Genomic DNA, 24,299 nt, shown 5'->3' on the forward strand with positions numbered 1-24,299 from the left:
CATTCTTCCTAAATACTCACAAAGGTTGACTTTTTTTTAATTTAAAAAATTCAGCAGGACAACATTGGTGTGAATCTTCAGTTTTCCTGTTATTCTACCATCCCTACCTACAATTAGTAGAATTTTTAAAAATTATGCAGAGTGAACAAAAACATGCACATTTAACATTTTATTAAAGGCTTGCAATATGTGGCCTCTTAAGTCTGATAAAGATCAAAGGACATAAGTTTTTCCATAGAATTGAAGTCAATATTACCTTAGACTTCAAAATTATCTGTTTGATTTTGGTGTGATGAGATATGTTCATGAGATGTAGAGTTACAGTACCACGTGAATCTGTTACATGGCACAGAAATAGTTAAGAAGTAATGAGATGTTATGTCTCAAGGCTGTCAGAAGCAGACTGCTTTTTTTTTAAAGGAGTGGTCCACGATGCACATCATCAATAATATTAGTACTGTAAAAACATGTTAAGAATTACCAAAGGCCCTAATACAAAACATGCAAAGTAAACATGAGCATCCAACGTACAGATGAGACATGGCTTGCAAGGTGAAATTTATTTGTTGGTTTTCTTTTTGATTAAGAAATTTCACACTGGCAGCCTAAGCTGCTTCTTTCCCATGATGCTCCCAGATGTTTCTTAAGCCAGCTTTAGAAATTCCGGTCTGGATTGCAGGAGGTTAGCAATAGGGCCAGGTTGGTGTACAGTCCAGACTATGGCCACTGCAAGATCTGATTCATCATTCCTGTGCATCTTGTCCTTCCCATCCATGCAGGGAAGGCAAACGTCACTGGCTGGCTTCTGTGTGGACTGGTCTACTAGGCCTTCTCCTTCTCTTGTTTCCTTCTCAGTAGTCCCTGTTCTGTCCTTCGATTTCCCAGATGTTTGCACACATGGACACCTTCACACCCCCTTTCCCAAACTGACACTAATTCAGGCCCTTTCTTTTTCCTTTTTTTCACTTTATGGTATCAGATTACCTCTGACGCTACAATAATTAAACAATAGGGAACAAGTTGTTATTTCACTCCCACCTTCCTCTGTAGGTGCATGAAAACTGTATAGGAAGGAAGAACAACTTTCCTAGGTTGTTACAGGAAGTTGTTAAAAATAATGATAAAGGAAAGGAAAGGAAGCTTGGCAGTATTGTGAGCAGGAACTGGAAAAGCAAGGGGAGCATATTTCACCCAGCCTCAGTAGAAACCAAGACAGCACTCACTGGGAGATGTAAGGACTGAATAGAGCATGAGCTTCTAGGGTTGAGGAGAGTTCATTGATTAATGGGCTGTTGCTGGATTAACTGCAGGATTAAAAAACAAACAAACCAGCAACTGCTGAGCAGCAAGAACCTAGCCTTCTGACAGCCCATGATGAAATGGACAAAGAACCAGCTGCTGGAAAGGAGGGGTGTGCCAGGCACTGCAGCCAATCAGAGCTGGGGCTGCCATTAGAATGGAATGAAGCACCAGAGACCATCAGCTCTGAAAGTTGGCTCAGGTTGGAAAACACCAGTCCATTGGAGTTGGGTGGCTAAAAATTTCAAATAAATAAATAAATAAATAATTTTTAAGCTGGAAAACATGGGTGCAGAGGGTATTTGTAATGGGCTGAGAGTGGGAGGAAGACAGCTCCATTCATTCCTGCACTTAGGAAGCAGTGAGTAGTCCATACTGATGATGGGCCAAGCACAAAGTGCAGATTTGCCCTTAGTGTCCTTCTGCGCTGAAAAACAAGAGCCTCTGTGCCCTAGATGTATGCCGCTGTTTATTCGTTTTATAAGCTCAGGCTTAGGATATTGTTGCTCTGCTTTCTGGTGCTAGTTTATGATGGTGTGACTGAAAAGTGATATTATTGTTTGTTAAGCATTCATTACCAGTGTATTGTTACTTTCTCTGTCTGGATCCTAGCAGCCATTGTAGGGGGTCCTAGTGATGCAAGGGAAGAAATGAGTTTGTCAGATGAAGCATATATGAGCCACTTCCTTCAAAGTACTCTGAAGATATGGAGGGTTTGCACCTGTCTATCTCTTGGTTTCTTCTGGCATTTGATGAAGAAGTCTCAGGCCTACAAATGCTTTTGACAAAAAGGTGAAATTGTTCAGTGCTAAGATTTTGATCAAATACCTCTACATTTTATCCCGTGTTATTCATGATCTTTCTTGTGCATACTTAGACATTTTTGTGCCAGGGAAAGCATCCAGTTAGAGCACTACTGCTGAAATATCAAAATCTAAAAATTTAAATAGATTGCTTCTGCCTGAAGTTGTCATGTAAAAATGTTGTTGATTGTACCATGTTACAGTATCTCATTTTCTCCATCATCAATCTTCACTAGGTGAAGGTGATTTACTGTGGATGGACCATTGTGGTAGTGTTCAGGAAAAAGTGAAACAATATTAATCTCCTATAGTGGCTTTGAAGAAGCCCATAGCTGGACTATCTTGCAAATACTTTATTATTCCACATTGCAAAGCATACAGTGCATAATTTTATTATCGTTTCAAGATCCCCCCTCTCTTCATCCATCCAGGGCAATGACCTCTATAGTGCTGTAGTTAAATGAACTCAACATGCTATGACAAAATCAAGCAAATTATGTGAAAACTTAGGGCAATATAGAAAATCCAGATAATTGTGGTTTATTCACCAAGTATCACTGAGCTATCAAGCAACCATGATTCAGTACCAAGTGTCAATCTAGTTTTCCATCTGATAACCGTGTTGATCTATCTCAAAGAAATTGTAAGATTTAAGGAGAAAACTGTATATGAGGGCCTTTGGACACTCTGATAATACTCAATAAATGCCATTTTTTCCCCAATATGTCAGGTTTTTATAACATCACTAGGCAACTCATGACCTGTGTCATGAGAAACAGAGTGACCAGGGGCAAAAAAGGAGTGGGAGTGACTTGTGACTTGCTGCTGGCTTCCTCACTAACTTTGCTAGTGTGAAGCTGGGAGAAATCTTCCTTCCTTCCTTCCTTCCTTCCTTCCTTCCTTCCTTCCTTCCTTCCTTCCTTCCTTCCTTCCTTCCTTCCTTCCTTCCTTCCTTGGACAACATTATTCCTTCTCCCCATATGCAAAAAATAATAGCGTTTGATAAGTATATATAAATAGACCCAGGATTTGGGTGTATGGTCAGAGTGTTCCCTTTTTACTAGTTTTCCAATTCCATTTTTACTAGTTCACACGCATAGGATGTTATGCTGAATGAATGTTGAAAAGGAGACCTAAAAACTCCTCATTCATCTTTTTAGCTCATACAGAAGCCTTGTATGAACAGGGCTAAGGATGAGAGTCAGTACTAGCAGTACTGGTGTGGTTCAGTAATTGCTGAGTATAAACTTAATAACTTTAATTAATTATAGGCATTATTTCATTTCCTTCAAAATGCAGAAATGCAACACAGATGAATTTTGCTGCTGGCCAGGGACTTTCACTCTGTCATTAGCTATGACATCACACAATCATCTGGATGTTAACTCCAAACTTCTATTATATTCAGTAGCATTTACTAAAAAATAGAAGAATTTGTTATATTAGTATCTTTGATTTTAAAATCCTTCAGTACAATTCTGCTGCAAGGGACAGTCTTGAAGTCTGTCAGGCTAAATGCTAGTGACAGTACATTCAAGGGAATAACAGCCTATCCGGATTATGGTTGATCTCATCTTTGTTATTAATGCTCCCTTGAGGATTGTCAATAGCAGACTCATCACCTTGATGTTGTTTCTGTCATGGCAGAAAACTTCTTCTTGACATTTGTCTTCAAAAACACTGATGGTGTCTCTCAAGGTTTATAAGTCAATAATAAAATAGATGCAGTGACTTGGATATACATTATAGAGCAGATGGACCATAATGTAACTACTAAATTTATGTGTGGCTGGGCCTTCAACATTGCTTTAATATAGGCAAGATTTGCTCAGTTTCCAGAATTGTTGGGACAACAACCTCCAGAATTTCCATTTGAAGAGCATCAAATTAAAGAAGGCTGATGTAAGCCAATTTTATTCACTTAAGAACTCCCACAGTTGTTGAGAGGTACACAACAGAAATGGCCAAGTGGAGATTGAAGCAATTTCCTTTTACAATACCAGCTATGATTCACTGAACAATAGCCCATTAAATTTGAAGCGTTGGTTGAGCAAAAATGATGAGTTTAATTTATCTTATCTTTCCCAACAACATAAAGCTAGGCTTTTAATTGAGAAGAGCTACATTTTTTTTATCATATTGGTGCCATAGAAGCACGCATACTATTAATTGGCTGATCTTCCAGATGCTTCCCCAAACAGAGAAAATACAATGGCTGTACTACACAGAACTCTAACTGAAGATAGTGGCTGAGTTACACTAACTCACTAAATGATGGAGCTATTGCAACTTTAATTATGCAGGAGGGTTTAGTTCTTGGGTAATGTAAACAGGTGATGTCTCTTCTAAGATAGTGCCCACAGTGGGAGTTTTAATACTTACATTAAGATAATTATCTTTTAAAAATTATTGCACAATTCAATAGGGATCTATATTTTTGCCAATGAAGATTTTTTAAAGGGATTAAATAAACTAATTAGTTTATTAACCCAGCCCTAAATAAAAAGCAAGGTCTATGTCTTTAATTTCTAAAATGGAAGATATTCCCTTCATTTTACATATACCGCATTTCTATAAATAATGTGGAAAGAACTCATTGGAAATCTTAATGATATTAAAAGTCAGTGATCAACTTGGGAAACTGAGGGATAGTAAATTTACATTCATGGAACCAGATATTTATTGACCCATGTGTCCCACCTGAAAAGTGCTGGTATTTGTCATCTAGTTAACAGACAGAAAGCTATTCTGGTATTTACTTAACACGCAACAGAAGCAGAAACACAAATTCAGAATACTGAACTATTGACTGAATCGTTAAATGTGTTCTCTTTATAAACAACATGTGCACAATCTAGAGGTCTTCTTGTGCTAATGAAAAGCTATATTTCAATTAAAAACACAGCTTGAAGGGAAAGTTTAGGAAATACTTCTAATTTATTTAGAAGCTTCTTCTCAAAAAGGGAAGCTGCTTACCCTCCCCCCCCAAATCAGTGAACAATTTCCCAATTCATTCATTTTTGCAGTTGCAAAAATTGCTTTTAAATGACTATTTATAACTACAATCTTAGTTTTACTAAGTTGCTTGTTTTTCTAATTTCAGCTATACTTTCATGGAATCTTTAGATAATTTATGCAGGCTTAAAAGAGAGATGTCCTAAGGAACCATCCAGTGGTGGCTGCGACACAGCAGAGTTTGGATTTTTTTATTACCAGTAACATCTCTTTTGGGTTTTTAAATGTTTCTTTCTTTAGCACTCTGTCAAGCTAGGTTTGAAACCGATTTAAAGTTCCCCAAATGCTCTGGATCAACACCGAGGCAGACACATTAGGAAAAATGTAAATGTGAGCTCCCAGTTTCTGGTGTTGGGCTGTTCTTATCTATTGCTGCTGCAGCTGCTAAATTAAATACATCAGGATTCATTAAAAGGGACTTCATGAAGGTCCATCCAAGCCTGAGCTGTCCTGTTTTACATAATCACAAGATTTGTCACTCTTCATGATGTCATATATGGTATCAGTTTAGGACATTTAGATCCCATTGAAGTCAGTGGAATTTACTTCTGAATTAGTATGCTTACCTGTATTTCGCAAGAAGTACTACTAATAGTTGGAATAGGAGATGCATTTGCATCAAATGTATAATGCATCCGTTTTGAAATAATTACTTTGAGGATAATATGACCAGTTGATAGCTCTTATAGTACTACTCTTTAGTCTGCTGTCTAGTTGCTAATTGTTGAGGAGAAACTTCAAAGTTTTTGTTACTCTCTTTATGATTCTTTTTTAACTTAAATTAGACTTTGGCAGAACAACCTTCGAACAAAATATGCTTCAAACAGAAGGATGCCTTTGACACAGTAAAAAACAGGATCTATTATTCTGCATACAGGATTGCACTCTAAACAGATTAAGTTGCACACAGGAATATACTTATCAGTAATGCATGCATAGAGCTGAGTCATTTCTTCCATTGATATTTGTATTCTACCTACAAAATAATTATTCTTGAGATAGCTGGTGCTCTCTGTTTTAATGGAACAAATTGCTTTCCAGCCATTTGGCATACATAGGAAAAATTACAGATGTTGTATAAAAAGAAATTATTTTTAGCTCAGTATGTGTATATTGAAAACAGACGTTGGTAGGTCTTGTAAATGTTGAACTTTGGGCTATAGATTGATTCTCCTGTAACACTGATTGATTTGAGCGATGTGGATTTCCAAGGCTTCTGGGTAATATATACAAGATTTATATGTTAATTGAGCTACATCTTGTTTGGGTTATGCTAACTGTTCCAAAGGGCTGATCTGTGACCAAGCCTGCAATCCTGTGCTTGAACACAGAGAGATTGAATTTTGAATAAACACGTATCAAAAGGGGAATGCGCTTGTAGAATTTATCACTCTGTTGATTGTTTATCCTGGAGTCTTGTTAAACAAATACCCACATCCAAATACTGTGTATAAACATTGTGTTTTGTAATCATGCTAATAGGTGCTGATAATTAGTTCTGATTCGCATGCAAATGTACCGCACAAGCATACAGTTGAATAGTTCGGGAAGGAGGTAATGTTGCTAAAATTAGGATGTAATCGTTCTTCTTGGTGAGAGACATTCCTATAACATGCCATAAATTATAATTTTGAACAAACAACAGAAAGCCTGAAATGAAAAATAATTTATCGTATAGATGAGGAGGACTTCTAAAGCTCCTTTTCTTAGGCAAAGATTCTACTCAGAGAGAAAGAAACATCTTTCTTTGTGTAATTGTGGGATTAAAATTACAGATTCAGTAAGACTTCTATTAGCTTTAATTTCCTGTGTACTATTGATATGGGGATCTTTTAACCTACATATCAAGTTTTCTTAGAGTTAGTATTTGTTTTTTATTTAATATTATAGAGCTAAAGAACACTTCATAACTTAATTAAGTACTGATATTTCTATGCAACTCTACTCCAGATGGTTCCATCTATTAGAAAGGAAGGTGATGGGATGGAAGACGATGAGGCTAGAAGCTTTCGGCAAACAAACAAACAAACTGAGAAATCAGCTTTCAAAGGCAATTAAACTGTATCACAAAGATGGGAAAACTCTGACTCAGGACTCCAGGTGGCCTTTGAAGTCTTTTGGATCATTGCTGCTAATAATCAGCCCAGTTCCCACATTCTTCCATTTGGACAGAAGAAACCAATGAAAACTGTGATGTAAGCACTAAAGAAGGAGCCCTATCAGTAAGAAAAACAGTTGGGAAAGCAAGTGGCTCATGCCCCTGGAATTCTTTTCCACCCACTTCCCAGCAATGAGAGTAGCCTAGCATTCTCTCTTCAGTGGCCTGCTTTTTTTTTTTTAGATTTTTTTATCCTTTATTATTTTTATAAATAACTCAAGGTCGCAAACATATCAATACTCCTTCCTCTTCCCATTTCCCCCACAACAACAGCCCTGTGAGGTGAAATGGGCTGAGGGAGAGGGACTGGCCCAAAGTCACCCAGCTGGCTTTCACGCCTAAGGCAGGACTAGAACTCCCAGTCTCCTGCCTTCTAGCCTGCTGCCTTCACCACTAGACCAAACTGACTCTTAGTTGCTTGTCTGTGCACCCAGAAGTGATTACAGATTTTTAGCTCCTTTTGTTGCTAAGGGATTTTGTGTGGCTATGCTGTTTATCATTTTTATTACTGGGGGAGGGGGGAATTGCTGCTGCCATTTTGCTAGTTCTATACTATTTTGGCTAGTCCATGGGCTGCTTCAGGTGTTGCTGGCCATAGTCACCCACTTTTGGGTCAGTGATTTCTTTGCAGCACTTATCGGTCATTCTGTTCCATTTCCCTCCTCATCCTTCCACAGACCCCGTTACCCAGTGGATAGGTCTCTTACACAGTAGAGAAAAATGGGATGAAGAAGGAGGGAACTCCCTTGATGTACTGGGAGAACTGGGGATTTTCAATTGGTGTTTCTATGTTTTGGGATTCTCCTCTTCAGAAATCCAGTCTTCTGTTTCCTTTCTAGTTTTCAGATAGCAGATTTCCATCTAGCCCAGGAAGAAGGTATGTTATGAATATGGGGATATATCGGTAAACCCATGACTTAATATGTTTTTCATTGTCCTTTACAATGCTATTGCAATTTTCAAAATAATATTCCTGATTGATAGATGTTCAGAGCCATTGGGAATGAGTGGCATACAAATTAAGTAAGTAACCAAATGAATGAATAACTGAATAAATAAATAAACAAAATCCCTCCACTTCTGCCTACACCCCTCTGCCACAGTTTTTCAATATGGGTTTAGTGTTTTTCAGAAGAGCACTAGATCTGTGTTCAGAAATAGCATGACAGTTACTTGGGCAACTTGAAATGTGTTCAAATCCTCTACCCCAGAAGCCCATCTACACTGAACCAACCCCAGTGATTTGTGATTCTTTTCTTTCTGGCAGGTAACATTCAGCATGAGGGGAAACGAAGCTGGGGAATCCAGCAATCATTTTCCTTAATCTGTCCCACATTACTAAGGACAGCACCAATTGCCAGCTTCATTACTGAAGAAAATTAGAATTTCGCAGTTGAGGTAGCACCATTTATGCCAGCCTACTTTTATGCTGACTCAAAGATCTTCCTGCTAGGCAAAAGAAAGAAGAAGAAGAAGAAGAAAGGACTAGGCCAAGGGTAGGCAAGGTGACAGAAGAGAAGGAAAAGCAAACAACTAAAAGACCAATGGAAAGAAAGATCTCTCTGCTCAGCAAGCAGAGAAAAGAAGAAGAAGAAGAAGAAGAAGAAGAAGAAGAAGAAGAAGAAGAAGAAGAAGAAGAAGAAGAAGAAGAAGAAGAAGAAGAAGAAGAAGAAGAAGAAGAAGAAGAAGAAGAAGAAGAAGAAGCAGCAGCAGCAGCAGCAGCAGCAGCACGATTTGGTCAGCTCTGGAATGACTTTCCTTAATTACATCATACTAGATATTATTTTAAAAACAGACAATATATCAACTGAGTAATAAAGTCAAATATTAGTGTTCTGGTTAATGAAGCAGAATTGAAATGGTTGCTTTGCAACTCTGTTTTGCAAATACTTCTGTTTTGCAGTAAAGGATTCTTCACTTAATAAACATATTAGACAACCCATGACCCATTGGGTCACTGCTTCAAAGATATTCCCTTACCTAAACAGAGAAACAGAAAGACTAAGGGCAAAAAAGCAGTGGGAGTGTGAGCGACTTGCGACTTGCTGCTGGCTTCCTCGTTGAGTTTGCTTGTGGGAAGCTGGCAAGGAGTGTCAGAAATCTTCCTTCTTCTTTCCTCCCTCCCTCCCTTCCTTTCCACATATAATATAGGCTTGCGCCATTTGCCCTCCCCTCATGACCCTGAGGAGAGCCCCGGTGAAGCCTTTTCCTCCTCCTCAGCTGACCCATTGAAGAGCCTGCACTTTGCTGGGAGGAGGTGGAACAAAGGGAGCTGTGGACTGTGAGGAATACTGCGCTCCACTCCCCATTCTGGCATGTCCCTAAGGGCCCCCTCCCTTGAGGGAGGAAGAAGTCTTACTTGTTGACTGCTGACACCCCCCAGCCAGCCCTACCTCACCAGGAGGCATCCAAGACGCTCGCCCATCCTTCCCGCAATGCCCACCGCTGTTTAAGAGATTTCAAATTTTGGCCTTATTTCCAAAGCAGTCAATTGCCACTCGCCTGTCAGGCCTCGCCGCCACCAGTTGAGCACAGGGGCCAGAGGGAGGCAGGAAAGAGGTCAGGAATATGCCCATGATGATCACATGACCTGGGCTGACCATGGTGGTGCAGCAGCACAGCAATGCTGAAGCAGCCACAAATTTCCCAAATTTCAATACCAGGGGAGTCATGGGTTTTGGATTTGGATGCATTCTGTAAGCTAGCCCATTTGAGGTACTTTGGTTCAAAAGTTATTGCCCTGTGATGCACTGTTCCACCCAGTGCAGATTACAGGCATGAGAATTTTAGTATATAGATGACTGATGGCATACCATGATACCTTTCATTTTCTTCATATTTGACTCATTAGAGACTTTTGTATCAATGCACTGAAAGGTTTCCGGGTTATACGCTAAGGCTGATGAACTAGTCTTTGTGTGATACTCATGGTGATTTGAGTCTGAGAGCAAAGGCAGCCATGTGAAGTTTAAATCCATTTTGTAACCATTACAAAGAATGGACCTCTGCAACTGCAAGTGACAATTCTGGGTTGGGTGGGAAAAAATAGTCTCCAACTGCAATGATACCCTAAAGCTTCTGAGCAACTTTCCAAGCAAAGCCTGAATGAAAGGTACAGTATTATTTTCTTTGCTTCTGTATGCAAAATCCTCTGAAAAAAAGGAGGAGGGGAAGAACTACTGAAAAGAAAGGTTGTTTGACCAGGATGTTTGTTTATTAGACTTCATGACTCAGTGGGATCCAGCTGAGTTGGCAGAATCTGGAATGCTTTCATCATGGATGTATGGTTGGGTAGGCAGGAAAGATTTGGAAGCACTGCCAAAGTGACCCTATAGGGAAAAATGAAAGAGATGTATTGGAAGACATATTTTAACCAGGTCAGTAAATAGAGATAAAAACCATATATACACAGCATGTTCAGTATGGTTTATAGTAAGGATGGCAAAGAATTTGGGGAGGGGGTTTGTCAATGGCTGCATTTGGCCTTTGAGTGAAATACTGTATGCCTCATTAAAAAAAAAAAGATGGCCCAGGTTTGATTTGATTTTAATTATACTGAATTAAACCGAACAATAGCTAAGGTGATTACTCTCAATCCTCCATTCTTCTATTGTTACATTTCAGCAACTACTTTTAAAAGTCTGTAGGGCTTCCAAGACCTTTGGGGAGCCATTTGCAATCCTGGGGTGTAAGTTGCAAACATGTAGCTTGATTGCAACTGAATAGTTTAGCCATTGCCTTCCTCCAGGATTTCTCTAGCATGTGTTTACTTCTCACTCTAGCCCACAGCCTAGAATTCCCTTGTGGTCTCCCATCTGAGTACTAACATAATATTGGGCATAGGGTTAATTTACAGATTCATACAGGTGTGTCAGTCACAAACTCATAATCAGCTCCCCTGTTCCTCATGTACAGTAGCATCTGAGTGACAAACGTGAAACAGAACATCAGGTTTGTACCAGTGTACAACCGGTACGTTGTGCAGCTCTCCAGGGTTAGCCAGCTCATTTCCAATGCTCAGCTTGCCAACAGCTGGTGCTGGCTCCCTTTAGGTTTCTCATTCCAGTGACTTCCAATCTTGCTAAACCCAAACATACAAACAACTCTGGCTTCCTTTAGACATATTTCTCTTCTTAGTAGTAGGCAGGGGCAGGCGGTGTGGAGAGCTTGAATAAGATAGTGGTGGCCCTTGGAAGATATGGAGGGCAGGAGAAAGAAGCTAACTAGAGGTTTCAGTTGCATTCACAAGAAACCACAAACCACTATGACTGCTATATGAAGTTTAACTGCATGCCCAATCATCTAAGGCAGTGTTGTCCAGACTTGGCCACTTTAAGATGAGTGGACTTCAACTCCATGCTGGCTGGGGAATTCTGGGAGTTGAAGTCCACTCATCTTAAAGTGGCCATGTTTGGACAACACTGATCTAAGGGATGAAACCCTTGTCCCATGTGCTTCATATTAATATGTGAGCAAAAGCCATGCTCCAAGTCACTCTGATGAATCATGCATTTGACACCTTCTATTCTAGGTAAAGCCATTAGTGATTAAATTGCTTATGCTCACTTTTAAATGACCTTTGGTAAATGCTGTTAATCACTTTATTGATTAATTCATTTCTCTCTTTCCCCACAAAGTTACTTGCAACTTTGAAATTCTGAAAGATATCAGTTAAATTGTTTGGGGGCTATAAACAAAACCACATAAACAGCTAATTCTCGTAAGCATGCACGCATGGACACGCACAACAGAAGCTCTATTCCTGCCTAGAGTCAAAAAGCAATCTTTATAGTGCAGTATCAGTCTCTTTGCTTGAAAAGAAGTTGAATGAAAGAAATCTGTAGCTTTCCCAGCACATTATATAGTTATATATATGCAGCCTTATGCTCTGTTAATGGACTGAGCAATCCAAGATGACAATGGAAAGATAATCAATGGCTTATAGCAGATCCCCCTCATTCCCTTTCCTTTCCACCCCCAGAAAAATATGTGCAACTCTCCAGGGCTGGTGTATGTTTCTCCCTGATATGAGGATTTTGGATCTGATGGATCGAAAGTCTCTCTTAGTCCAATGCCCTCTTTTTGCCACTGTTACCATTGCAAGTTTGATGGCAGAACAAGGAGGCAGTCATGGTGTACATGGTGGGCATGGTGCTCTTATATTGGCTTTTCAATTTTTATCTGATTTAATTTGTTGTCTTGACTGTTAGTAATGATACTCTGATATTATGCAGGTTACCTTATTCAAGTTGAAATAAAATGGGAGGTTTATGAGAAATGCTCTTGTACTTCATTTTATTCACTTAGGCTCTCAATGCCTAAACATTGAGGAGACAAGGCAAGAAAATGTACAATGCATTTGGCAAGCCCATTCTTCTCTTAACTTTGGAGAAAATGCTCAGACACAGTAGCCAAAGTAGGCAGAATTACACAATTCCAGGAAAATATTTTGCCAACACTGAGGAAGTGATTGCACCATTTTACATGAGCCCCCCCCCCCTCTTCTTATTTCTTTCAAATATACCTACAGTATATTTATATAAATATACCTTCCTACCATGTTAGATAGATATATCATGTTGTATAAATATACCTTCCTACCATGTTAAACTAATGGAAGTCCATTGAACAAATTGCCACTAATATGATACCTCAAGGAACAATCCATACAGTGTTCTTGTAACACTCTATGGCCCTGCAGCTTCACAATCAGAATTAGTTCTCATAATAATTAAATAATAATTTTTCAAATAGATTCAACTTTATCCTGAAAGTTTTTGATGAAGGCAAGAAAGCAATTTGGATCCAGAAAGACACGTATGGGCAATTTTAATTAAAACGAAATACACTTTATTGCTACAACTTTCTGTCAGGCTCAGTCAGCACATTTGCAAAATACAGTTAATGCAATCTAGATTGCTCTAATATTGTTAAAGAATTGGCTCCCAACCTAAATTAAAAGAAGTAATGGAGCCAAGCATCTAACAGGATACTGTATATATGGTCTTACTATTCTGTATTTTGTATTCTGGTATGGCCTTATGGCTAATCAATATATTATATTACTACTACTACTACTAGTACTATAGGATACCATATTATTTGCTGCATCCTATTATTGCACCCTTAATTTATGGTGCAAACATAAATCCTCTATGGAGTCCTTTGTACTCTCTGAGCTTGGTTGCTTGCTTACAGATGTTTCATTACCCAACTAGATAACATCATCAGTGTGATGATGATGTTACCTAGTTGGGTAATGAAACATCTGCAAGCAAACAATTAAACTCAGAGTGCACCAAGGACTCCACAATTCAACCCTGAGCTACATATATTTTCTGAATAACATTTCAGGAGGCTTTATCATTGATATAGGCATATTAATTGCATATAGAATAATGGGCGTTCTGGATAGGTTTTATTGTTATATTTTAAGTTTTGGCTATGACTCTGCTTTGAATACAGTGGCAAGAAGTTTAAGTGATGGTGGTTTATTACTATGCTTTTATGATATGCTTTTGTGAGTTTGATATATTATGAAATTTTCAAGGTATGACATTTATTGTTGTAATGTGCCTAAGATGGTTTAGAAATATTTAAAATATAGCCACATAAATCTGAAAGCATGCTTTCCTTAAGCTTCAAAGAAAAATCTATATTTAGAGCTATGTATTATTGGCAGATGGCACATTCTGTCCATGTTTGGAAACACTGGAGGAGTAGGGTACCTAGAGAAAATGCTATCATGCATTTCATTGAAAGCAGGATTCTTTTCTATTTACATTTAAAAACTTTATACCCAAACACATATTGTATAGGTTGAAGGTTACATCCATTGACAGGAAATTCTTTTTTAAAGGAGGAAAATATCTCTAACTAAGAGGAGGCACTTTGCAAGACCAGAGCCACCAGCAGGTTTTGGAGTTGACCATGCTGAAAACTGATGGCACCTCTTCCTGTCTTTTTAAGATAGGAAATACAGTATATGAAGACTTTAGTGGAAGTCTTAAACAAGTGCACCCACAGTGAACACACAAGAAACCCCCTAACTGCCTCTTAAACCAGGATGATTTACCTTCATTGTGGCCCTTAACGACCCCCCCCCCCAATGCTTAGTGCAATTCTTGTTGACAAAAGAGTGGCTTCTTTTATGTCTTAAGCAATTTCTCCCTAAACATATTGGAGTAAATATTATGCAAGGTAACTCTAGAATTGTATCATCTTTTTTTTTTTCTAGAACAGGGGCACCTATCTGAGTTCTTCATGAAGCAACTGCAGAGGGCTAGTAGGAGAGATATGTGGTGATTTTTGTTTGAAATATTATCTTTTCTTTTTCTAAAATGATTGGCCTGGGTTCAAAAATTAGTATTTCTAGTGTTTAATATGTAAAAACATGCAAATTACAATTGTTTGGAAATATTGATACATACCTGATTTCCAAATAGCTTGGTGTATACAGTGCCTTCACCACCTAGACTGTCTTGTCCTCTTCTTATAGAAACTATCCAAATAAATGTTTTGTGTCAAACCATTTTTTAATAGTTTTGTTTCAAGAACTTTGTTTACAACTGAAAGTCCTATCAGGAAAGAGCCATGGAATACATAATCTTAGAGCAGTTTATTTAGTATAATAATAATATTGTGCCTTCAAGGCAGTGTCGACTCCTGGTGACTGCCTGGACTAGTCCCTGCAGTTTTCTTGGCACTATTTTTGAAATAGTGCCATGAAAATGGAATACTTTGCCATTGCCTCCTTATTGCAGCTAAGAAGGAGTGACCCATGGTCAGCCAGCTGGTTTCTTACCTAAGGCAAGACTAGAACTCCACTTTCTAATCTGGTGCCTTAACCACTACACCAAACTGGTTCTCATTTAGTATAATGCAGTTTCCAAATTCCTTATTCTAAAGACATGGAGAAATTCTGAAAAAGGTATTTTGCAAGTTACCCTTCTTGTCTAAACTTATCCTGAAGCTCTAGGGCTTTACTGGGGGCATCTTTCTGTTGAATTTCCAACCACAGATGATTTCCTTGGATACCTTCTCTCTATATTTAAGGGGCACACAAAATCTTTTTGTTCACGAGATATTACAGGCAGTTTCCATGAGATCACCACCATTTTTCTCTCAACAATGCTCTTTGGAAGAGCCCTATGAAGTGATTTCTTCCCACTCCAACGCAGCTTTTTTGATAGAGAAGTCTGTAGAACTGCTCTCATTTGTAGTAATGTAAAAGCACATTAAAAAAAAACAGAAAAAGAAAAGCTAGTCTTGCTAATCTAGATAAGACCCCCCACTCCCCATCCTGACAATTACTGAGAATTTGCAGAACTCCAAAATTCACCAATTGGTTGTGGGAGAAGTGGCTCTCTAAACAACCCAAATTTAGTAAAATGGGACCATTAATTCACACACATACCTTCCACATATTCAAAATCAGTATTAAATTAAATACATTATAATTCCATCAAGTTGAAGTTGTTACCAGAGAAAATACAGACGAAATAGGGAAATGTATAGAGAAAATGGGTATGGCTGTACAGGGTTCCAAAGTAAAATGGAAAATATGATTGGAGACTGTAAGGGTATAATCAGAGCATCTGACAGTAACACTTTAACCCAAATGCATCATTTAAGTGCCAGCAGAGGAGGGCAGCCACATAAGCCTAGGAAAAGATGCAACTTCTTTAAGGGGTTCTTGACAGGTGCTATGTCTGTGGCTGAAAATACATTTTGCCCTTCTAATCAAGAGTTTTGCACAGCCCTAAAGTCAAACAGGATCAAACTAATGTGACTTACCATCAGAATTGTGAATAAAGGTGATTCTGTCTGTCAGGAATGAAAAAAAAATCCAATCAGTATGTATATGTGTGTGTGTGTGTGTATGTGTGTATGTGTGTATGTATGTATGTATGTGTACATACACTACCCTGCTGCTTTTAGATACCAACACTGCTACAACATACGATGTTGCCAGATTCTGTGCAGCAGTACTCAAAATTAATCAGATGATGACCTGTGCTATAAACTAGATTTAATGAGCATCTAGTTCACCATATGAGAATGTTCTGTCACTTGATAGATATGGCCTTCCACATACTAACCTTTTATGCTCCCCTTGTTGTTGTTCAGTCGTTAAGTCGTGTCCGACTCTTCGTGACCCCATGAACCATATTGCGCCAGGCCTTCCTGTCCGTCACTGCCTCCCTGAGTTTGCTCAGTTTCATGGTCATTGCTTCAGTGATGCTATCTAACCATCTCATCCTCTGCCGTCCTCTTCTCCTTTTGCCTTCAATCTTTCCCAGCATCAGGGTCTTTTCCAAATTATTGGAAATTATCCCAATTATTGTGGGTGTATGCTCCCCTACACCCACAATAATTCTCTTAGATTGTTTTTTATATATACTTTCTGTTTTTAAACTTCTAGCTTTTCATAATTTTTTTAGATTTTTGTTTTTACTCTGATGTATCCTCTATACTTTTTAAATGACTATACCCCACCCTCCTTATGCTGGTCTATTACTGTAATAAATATTTGATTTGAATACACATACATACATACACATCTGAGTTTATCTTTGGTAATTTGGACAAAAATTTTAGTATAAAATGGCTGGTGTGGGTCTTCTGGGCTGTGTGGCTGTGTTCTGGAAGTTTTGTTTCCTAATGTTTCGCCAGCATCTGTGATTGGCATCTTCAGACGGCAGGAGCACAGACAGGAGCAGTTCTCTCTGGGCCCAGGATGATGTGACCCTGTTGTGGGTATTTATAGAGATCAGTGAGGGTGCCTGAAGGGTGTGTGTGGGGTGTGTGTGGGGTGAGGGGTGGGTTTGGGTTAACAAGTGGCTGCTTGTTTTGGTGTCAAAATCTGTGTGTATCTTCCTGGGGGTTAGGCAGGGTTTTTTCTATTGAGTTGTTAACGAGTGGCTGCTGGGGGTGATTAGCACGTTCATTGTGTGAATTGTTCACATGTCCTGGTGGTTAAGCTGAGTTCGTTGACCTTTTGCAGGCTGTATTTTTCAGGAATGGTAGCCAGGTTTTGTTGATTTTTAGACTTTCCTCTTTCTTACTGAGCACAGAGAGAACTGCTCCTGTTTGTGCTCCTGCCCTCTGAAGATGCCGGTCACAGATGCTGGCGAAACGTTAGGAAACAAAACTTCCAGAACACGGCCACACAGCCCGGAAGACCTACACCAGCCATCGTATTCTGGCCGTGAAAGCCTTCGACAATACATTGTTAGTATAAAATGTTTGCATTTTATTACACATAATAAAACCATTTTGTAAGATGCACATATTTGTAAAATGTGCAAGGTTTTGCAATCAGTTTTCCCCAACAGAATGTCTTTTACTCAAATATTCCTCTAATATAAACTTTTTGAGATATGTTTTTGTCTTAATATAAACATTTCCCTGCCCATCTGGATTATGGTACAGGATTACATTCCAGTGTACCAATAACTGTAAAAGGAATTGGGTAACTATGCAGTCAATTGGGTAACTATGCAGAAAAATCAAGCCCCAAAGAATTTCTCCTCCTCTGCTTATTGGAGTGTAGAGGTTACAAGGATGTTTTCTAGGTTCCTGTAACAGCTCTCAGAATGAACAGTTGTTAGAATAAGCCAGAAACTGTCCAGATAAAGGCTGATATTTGAATTCCATAAATCAAGAAGCCAGCTGGAAAAGTTCAGTTATTCCCTTAATAATTTTTCTATAATTTATTTGAAGGGCTTGATTCACAGTTTGATGATCCCTGCTGTAAAGAAAAGTACAGTCCAGTTTCTTCCACAGTAATGAGTTGCTCCTTGAAATATTTCATCACCTAGAATGGTAATCATACTTAATAAGAAGGTACAATTTAGCAGTCGCCTACAACATTCTGGAAAAAGCTAGAGAAGTCCTTCCGTGGACTTTACTAATTTAGCTCAAGCCACTTTTATAACACAATTCCCTTCTTCAGCCTATTTCAATACTTGTAAAATGCAATTTACCATACATCTTTGTCACCTCTGGTCTTTTTCTGAGAATAGAATCTCTGAGTTGGTGTATTTTTTCCTTAAGAAACAAGAACACAGACAAGAGCAAGAAAAAAATCAGTAAAACCAGTTGATTATTCAAAAGAGCTGTTCAAAAACTCAAGCTTTTTAATAGCCCACACATAAAATTTATAGCAAAGGAAATCATTTTTAAAAGATTTTTTCCCCTTTAATTCAATATTTGATATTAAATGAACTGTGGAAAATTTTGTCCAAGAAAAAATGAAACATTATCACGATTGCTACCCACTCCCCAAGGCCAAATGTAATTATTTTAAACAGATCAGCCTTGATCTTTTCTGCTTTAATCAGAAGAAAGTAGGATAACCTCCAGAAGTGTTGGACTACAATTTATTTCATAATTCCCAGAAAGCAGCCTAGATCCAATGGCAAAAATATTTCTGCCTTATTCTCCCAACTTTATTTCTGCTTGCCAGTAACTCTAAACACTTTAAAGAAACACAGCAAAAATTATATAGAATAAACTCATGAAAAATAAAGAATTTGGGATGATTTGGTTGGCTTTAAATTACTTCTGAGGGATCGGGGGAATAAAACGTTGGCAAGGTACAAGTGCCATAAGGTAATGTAGATGTAATACTTCAAATTAATGTGGTGCAGACAGGTTGTCTTGCATTTTTCCCTATCACTTCTCATTCAGTTGATGACAGATAATTTTCTTCAGAAGCCCTTTCAAAAGAGAACGGAGTAGTATTATTGCACTTATTTAGTGACAAGATGGCTAAGGCATATTTGTGAATGTCAGTCTTCCATTGTTTGGACAGCTCTCCAGCAGCTTATTGCTTTTCTGTCGATCCATATATCAACAAAATTCAAAGGGACAATATCAGAAGGGAACTTCTTCCACTGGGGCTACTGCTCAGGTGGTATCCTCTCCTTAAGAATTTGTTGTAGAATTTTTCCATTTTCTTCTACTTTCTCTTCCATTTTCCCATTTCTTTCCCATTTCCCAGTTCCATTTTCTTCCCATTTTTCTGCCTTTACCTGAGTGTTCAAACAACCCAGTATAACATTTAATAGCAATAATTATTCCAGAAGGAGGATTTTACATTTGACACTCACAGTATACAAATCCCATTTATTGGCAGTTGTTCAAATGTTATCCTCCAATGTTCAATATAAATATTGGCAAAATCTATGAATAATTTACCTGCTGAATGGCATCCAGTTTACTTGTATCAATTTGCCAGTGCTTGAGTTTCTCCACTTCATCCATGGAACTGTTTCCCCTTTTAATCTGCTGTTGCAACAGGATGAGTTCTTCCTGCCCCAATGGGATATTGGGCTTGACAGTAGTATATGTGACCTTTTCCTCATAAATTTTGTCTGCAGAAAGCAAATGGAAATGATGAGGGAAAATCATAACTGCTCATTTTCAGCAGTTGCAGTAAAGGCTACAAAAATAGTTGGGATCCACATATGGCCCTGGGACTTCAGGTTCCCTATCCTTTTTATATCCTTTTTAAAATGTGGAGTGTACAACTAGATATTGTCAGTAAGCCCCAGTTCTCAGAGCCAAATTATTTTGTTCTTCTTTCTCAAGGTTAGTACAGGTAGTCCTTGCTTAATGACCACAATAGGAACTGGAAAATTGGTTGTTAAGTGGTGGGGTTGTTAAGTGAGTCACCATGTGACCAGACCTGATTTTATGACCATTTTTATGATGGTTGTAAAATGAATCACCATGTTGTTAAGCGAATCACATGGTTGTTAAGTGAAGCATGTGGTCATTAAGCAAATCTAGCTTCCCTAATGGACATTTTTTGCTGGAAACTGGCAAAAAAGGTCGCAAATCATGATCATGTGACCACAGGATGCTGCAACCAGTTGTAAATGCAAGCCAATTGCCAAGTGCCCAAATTGTGGTCACGTGATCATGGGGGTGGTACAACAGTTTGCAATGGTTGTAAGTGCAAGTACAGGTCATAAAGCACTTTTTCTGAGGCTGTCATAACTTCGGACCATCATTAAATGAATGGTTGTTAAGCAAGAACTACCTGTAGTCAATAGAACATTTAGCTATAAGACTCATTCTTCACTGATCAGCAGCAAACCACCTTTATCTTTACTTTATATATACACACATTTGTCCTGTGCACAGGATGAATCTGGCTTCTAGTTGAACCATTACTATATTTTAATATTCTGGATTTGATTGTGTTGATAAATGAGCTTATTTATACCACACTGAATTGTGAAAAACTAATATCTAGTTACTGTGTGTGTGTGTGAGAGAGAGAGAGAGAGAGAGGCAGAGAGAGAATGAGAGACAGAAAAAGAGAGCACTCTTAATCTACCATTCAGTTTCATGGCCATTTCCTTGATTAATTCACTCTCATTAAATTTAGTTGTCATTGGAGTTCCTGTTAAGAGATAGCACAATGCCATTAGCTAATTATGAAACTCAAGTCAGGAAGTTCTGACACATTACATTAAGGCCGGGCAGTTTGGTTCAGCAAATAAAGACAGGAAATGCAGCATTATCAAGATAGTGTCCTGCAGCAATCAAATAATGTGTCTGTCACACATTTCCAAAGATAATCCTGAGTGGCTGGTGTGGGTCTTCCGGGCTGTGTGGCCGTGTTCTTGAAGTTTTGTTTCCTAACGTTTCGCCAGCACCTGTGACCGGCATCTTCAGAGTGCAGGAGCACAGACAGGAGCAGTTCCTGTCTGTGCTCCTGCACTCTGAAGATGCCGGTCACAGCCCGGAAGACCCACACCAGCCATCGTATGCCGGCTGTGAAAGCCTTCGACAATACATAATCCTGAGTCCTTTTTCTCTTCTCACCAAATTATATTCAACTGTACAGATAAAATATTCTCTGCAAGTCTGTATGTTCCAGAAACGAGTCACAGTAAATAGTACAGGAGAATAAACCAATGTGTTGTCATGGCTTGAGTTCAGAGTAACTAAAGAATGGTAGTTCCAATAGAAGCTTGCCTGCTTTTTAAGATCCAGTACGGAGGTTCTTTTGTGGTTGAGGTATGGCTGTTTAGATAACTGTGAAGAACCTTAATTGGGACAGGACTGAGTTTACTGATACCACTGGGTGCCTTCTCTGACCATCCTCATGTTTCCTGGCCAAGATATGCCTTGATAACCAATTTTTATGCTATGTCCTCATCCACAGGCCATTGCTGAGACAGCTTAAAATTGTCTTTAGATGTAATTTGAAAGTAGCGTTTTCCTATTCTTCTGACACAGTTTTGGCTGTGGACATGATCTAGTACATTTCACTGACGATGCAGTTAAGACTTGCCAGGTCTTACATTGGCTACTTATGTACACTGGGTTAATGCTCTTTTGAATGAGTGCTAGACTACACCTGGACTTAAAAAAGAGGACTTGTGCACTCTTGAGAAAATGCTGGGACAATGCTGACCACCTTAAACCAGAAAAGAGAGATGTATTTTGCCAATTGTGCATTACTGGTTCTGTCACTGAAGAGTACACTACAATTTTTCATTGCTTCAGCCAACAAAGGGTTCTGCTGGCTTTTATAGGTTTTACTACAATTGTGGAGAGTGGGCTTGCCATTTTGCACACTTTTATGCAGTTTTACATACTCTACAGGCTACTTCTGGATGCTGAAGCACACTGCCTTTCCATTGTGACAGTGTTCAGGGACAGTGTTGGCTCTTTATTGATTGCTTCCTCCCATTTTAACCCATGCCTTTCTTCTATGCTGATTACTGGACTATTTTTGGACATTGGTTTAATATATTTTCAGAAGAGTATTATACCCATATTCAGGTACACAGCCAGCTGGGTGACATTAGGCCAGTCACTCTCTGTCAGCCCTAGGAAGCAGGCAATGGCAAACCACTTCCAAAATCTTGCCAAGAAAACTACAGGGACTTGTCCAGACAGTCACCAGGAGTCAACACTGACTTGAAGGCTACATTAAAAAAAACTCTTACCCTATCCCCCCCCCCCCCAACCTTGCTGGTAGAAAGGAAAACCAAGTCAAGGAATACTGAGTACCAGGAGGTAGTGAATGACCAGTTTCATCCTTACTGGGATCAAATGTATATTTCCATATCTTATTCTATGAGGTTCGCATGGACCATTGCACTTTAAATGACCACTTACAAAGCATGAGCTTTAGGGGATTTCCAGGTCCTGATGCTCAGTGGTGTTGCAAGAATAGATACATAAAATCTATCAGAATAGTATATGCAGTCCGCCTTCCCTTGAGCACTCAGAAAGATATTACATTATGTTATGCCCCTGTATATGAGGCTTTACAGTACCTGATGACTACCCTGTCCCTTGGAGGGCGAGGGGACATTTTAGCTTTTTAAGGATAGCTCCTAAAGCGAATGCCCTAGGTATAGTCCTCTAAAGGGCAAAGGTCCATGAATTAAATTCATGTATGAAAATAATTTATATAGCTCCACTTTTCAAGAGATATCAAACTCTACAGTCTCTTTTCTTACAAGGCCCCCTGAACCACTTGCACTTAACTCCTTAAGAACTAACTGCAATGTAACTCAGTTAGTAGGAGACTCAGGTTGTATTCCGGTTTTAGCAAACCAATGTGGTTAGACTAAAGATCACTGATGAAATTACTTTGTGCTCCAATCCAATGGTGAAATCCAGTCCAAACATGAAGTTGTTGGCACTAAAGGACAAGTAAGAGCAAAGCTTCCCATGGGTCAAATCAAGCTGACACTATTAGTGTTTAAGTTGTAAATACAATGTATCTTCCTGATTCTACAATTAGGATGAAGACCTTACACACCAAATGACAATTAACCTCTGCAACTTCAGGTGGCTTATCCATCATGGTTTTGAATATAGCAGGTTGGAATGCTCAAACTGCTGGTAAGAATTCCTTAAAGTTATTAAAATTGCACGATATAGTGTGTTTGCAAGAAACTTGGATTCCAGAAAGCCAGATGGATATAATTTATTTAGCAGGATTTAGATCATGGGTTATTGCAGCATGGAAAGCACACTTTATGGGACATGCTTTTTGGCTATTTTTGTGGAATCTGGAGGCACCTCAAAAAAATATGGACTATGATTGTTCCTGCTGATAATAAGATTCATAGTAATGAATGAGCCTGCCCTAATAACTCTAAACATTTATATGTTTCCTAGAAGTGCCAAATTTCAAAATTAGGACTGGTGGGCTACACTGGAAAATGCAATAGATATTAGAAGATAACTTTCTAGCAGATACTATTATATTAATAGGAGATTTTAATGCAATATTTTAATGTATAAAATAGCAAAATGCTTGAAATCTGATCCTGATGAACTTTATCTTAACTTCCCTTTTAACCTGAAGTATTCTACAGTAAACCCAACAGGATATAAATTCTTGGATTTACTTTATAAATGGAACTATCAAGTCCTGAATGGTTCTCATCCTAGGGATTTCCCCAAGCAATTACACTTACTTATAAAATAATAAAGAAGTATAATTAATTATGTACGTATCCCCTCTGCCAGGACAGGAAAATTTTAGAAGATGGAGATGATTTCAAGAGTTTATAGTGATCACCAGCCTATTTCCTTTCAAGATATTGGGCTTCGAGCCAATAGGAAGTTGAAAGTTTACAATGAGAAAATCACTGCAATTTTATTTTCAAGTCATCTGGACAATTATTAGATACCAGCAAAGAAGGTTTTCTGTATCTGTTTGCTTCCATCTAGCAATCACCTTAGTTAGCATGCATTGAAATTGTCTGCCCCTAGATGATAATAATGATAATGATATATTAAGTTGATATGCCACATGACTCTGGGTGACATATAAACTCTAGTTGTCTTCAGTCTGCTACTCCTCCATTTTGCCAGTCTAAGCAAATGCAGCAACTTTGTTGTTTTGAGATAGAAGCCCTGACGGGCCTTCTGTGTCTGCAGGCCCCAAGATGGCCACCCTGTCTGCCTTGTCAATATTTATCCCACAGGACTGTGCAATCATTTGCATCTGTGAAACCAATTAATAAAGAATAGTT

The 24,299-nt window shown here is 38.6% G+C and overlaps 1 protein-coding gene across 1 annotated transcript in view; it reads right to left on the reverse strand.

The window, feature by feature from the left end:
* Positions 1-10,475: 10,475 nt before the first annotated feature.
* The window catches only part of BANK1 (B cell scaffold protein with ankyrin repeats 1), a 145,312-nt gene continuing 131,488 nt past the window's right edge, over positions 10,476-24,299 (reverse strand). The window contains exons 12-16 of the mRNA XM_088133022.1: positions 19,480-19,655; positions 18,264-18,327; positions 16,072-16,101; positions 14,706-14,776; positions 10,476-10,604 (exon numbers count right to left, since the gene is read on the reverse strand). Of these exons, the coding sequence (XP_087989148.1) occupies positions 10,506-10,604; positions 14,706-14,776; positions 16,072-16,101; positions 18,264-18,327; positions 19,480-19,655 (440 nt within the window). The 3' untranslated portion in view covers positions 10,476-10,505. The remainder of the gene's footprint in view (positions 10,605-14,705; positions 14,777-16,071; positions 16,102-18,263; positions 18,328-19,479; positions 19,656-24,299) is intronic.

This window comes from Python bivittatus, unplaced genomic scaffold (assembly GCF_059951505.1).
Source record: "Python bivittatus isolate LINGU-HERP-01145 unplaced genomic scaffold, Pbiv_v1 ctg000070_np1212, whole genome shotgun sequence".
Lineage (NCBI taxonomy): Eukaryota > Metazoa > Chordata > Lepidosauria > Squamata > Pythonidae > Python > Python bivittatus.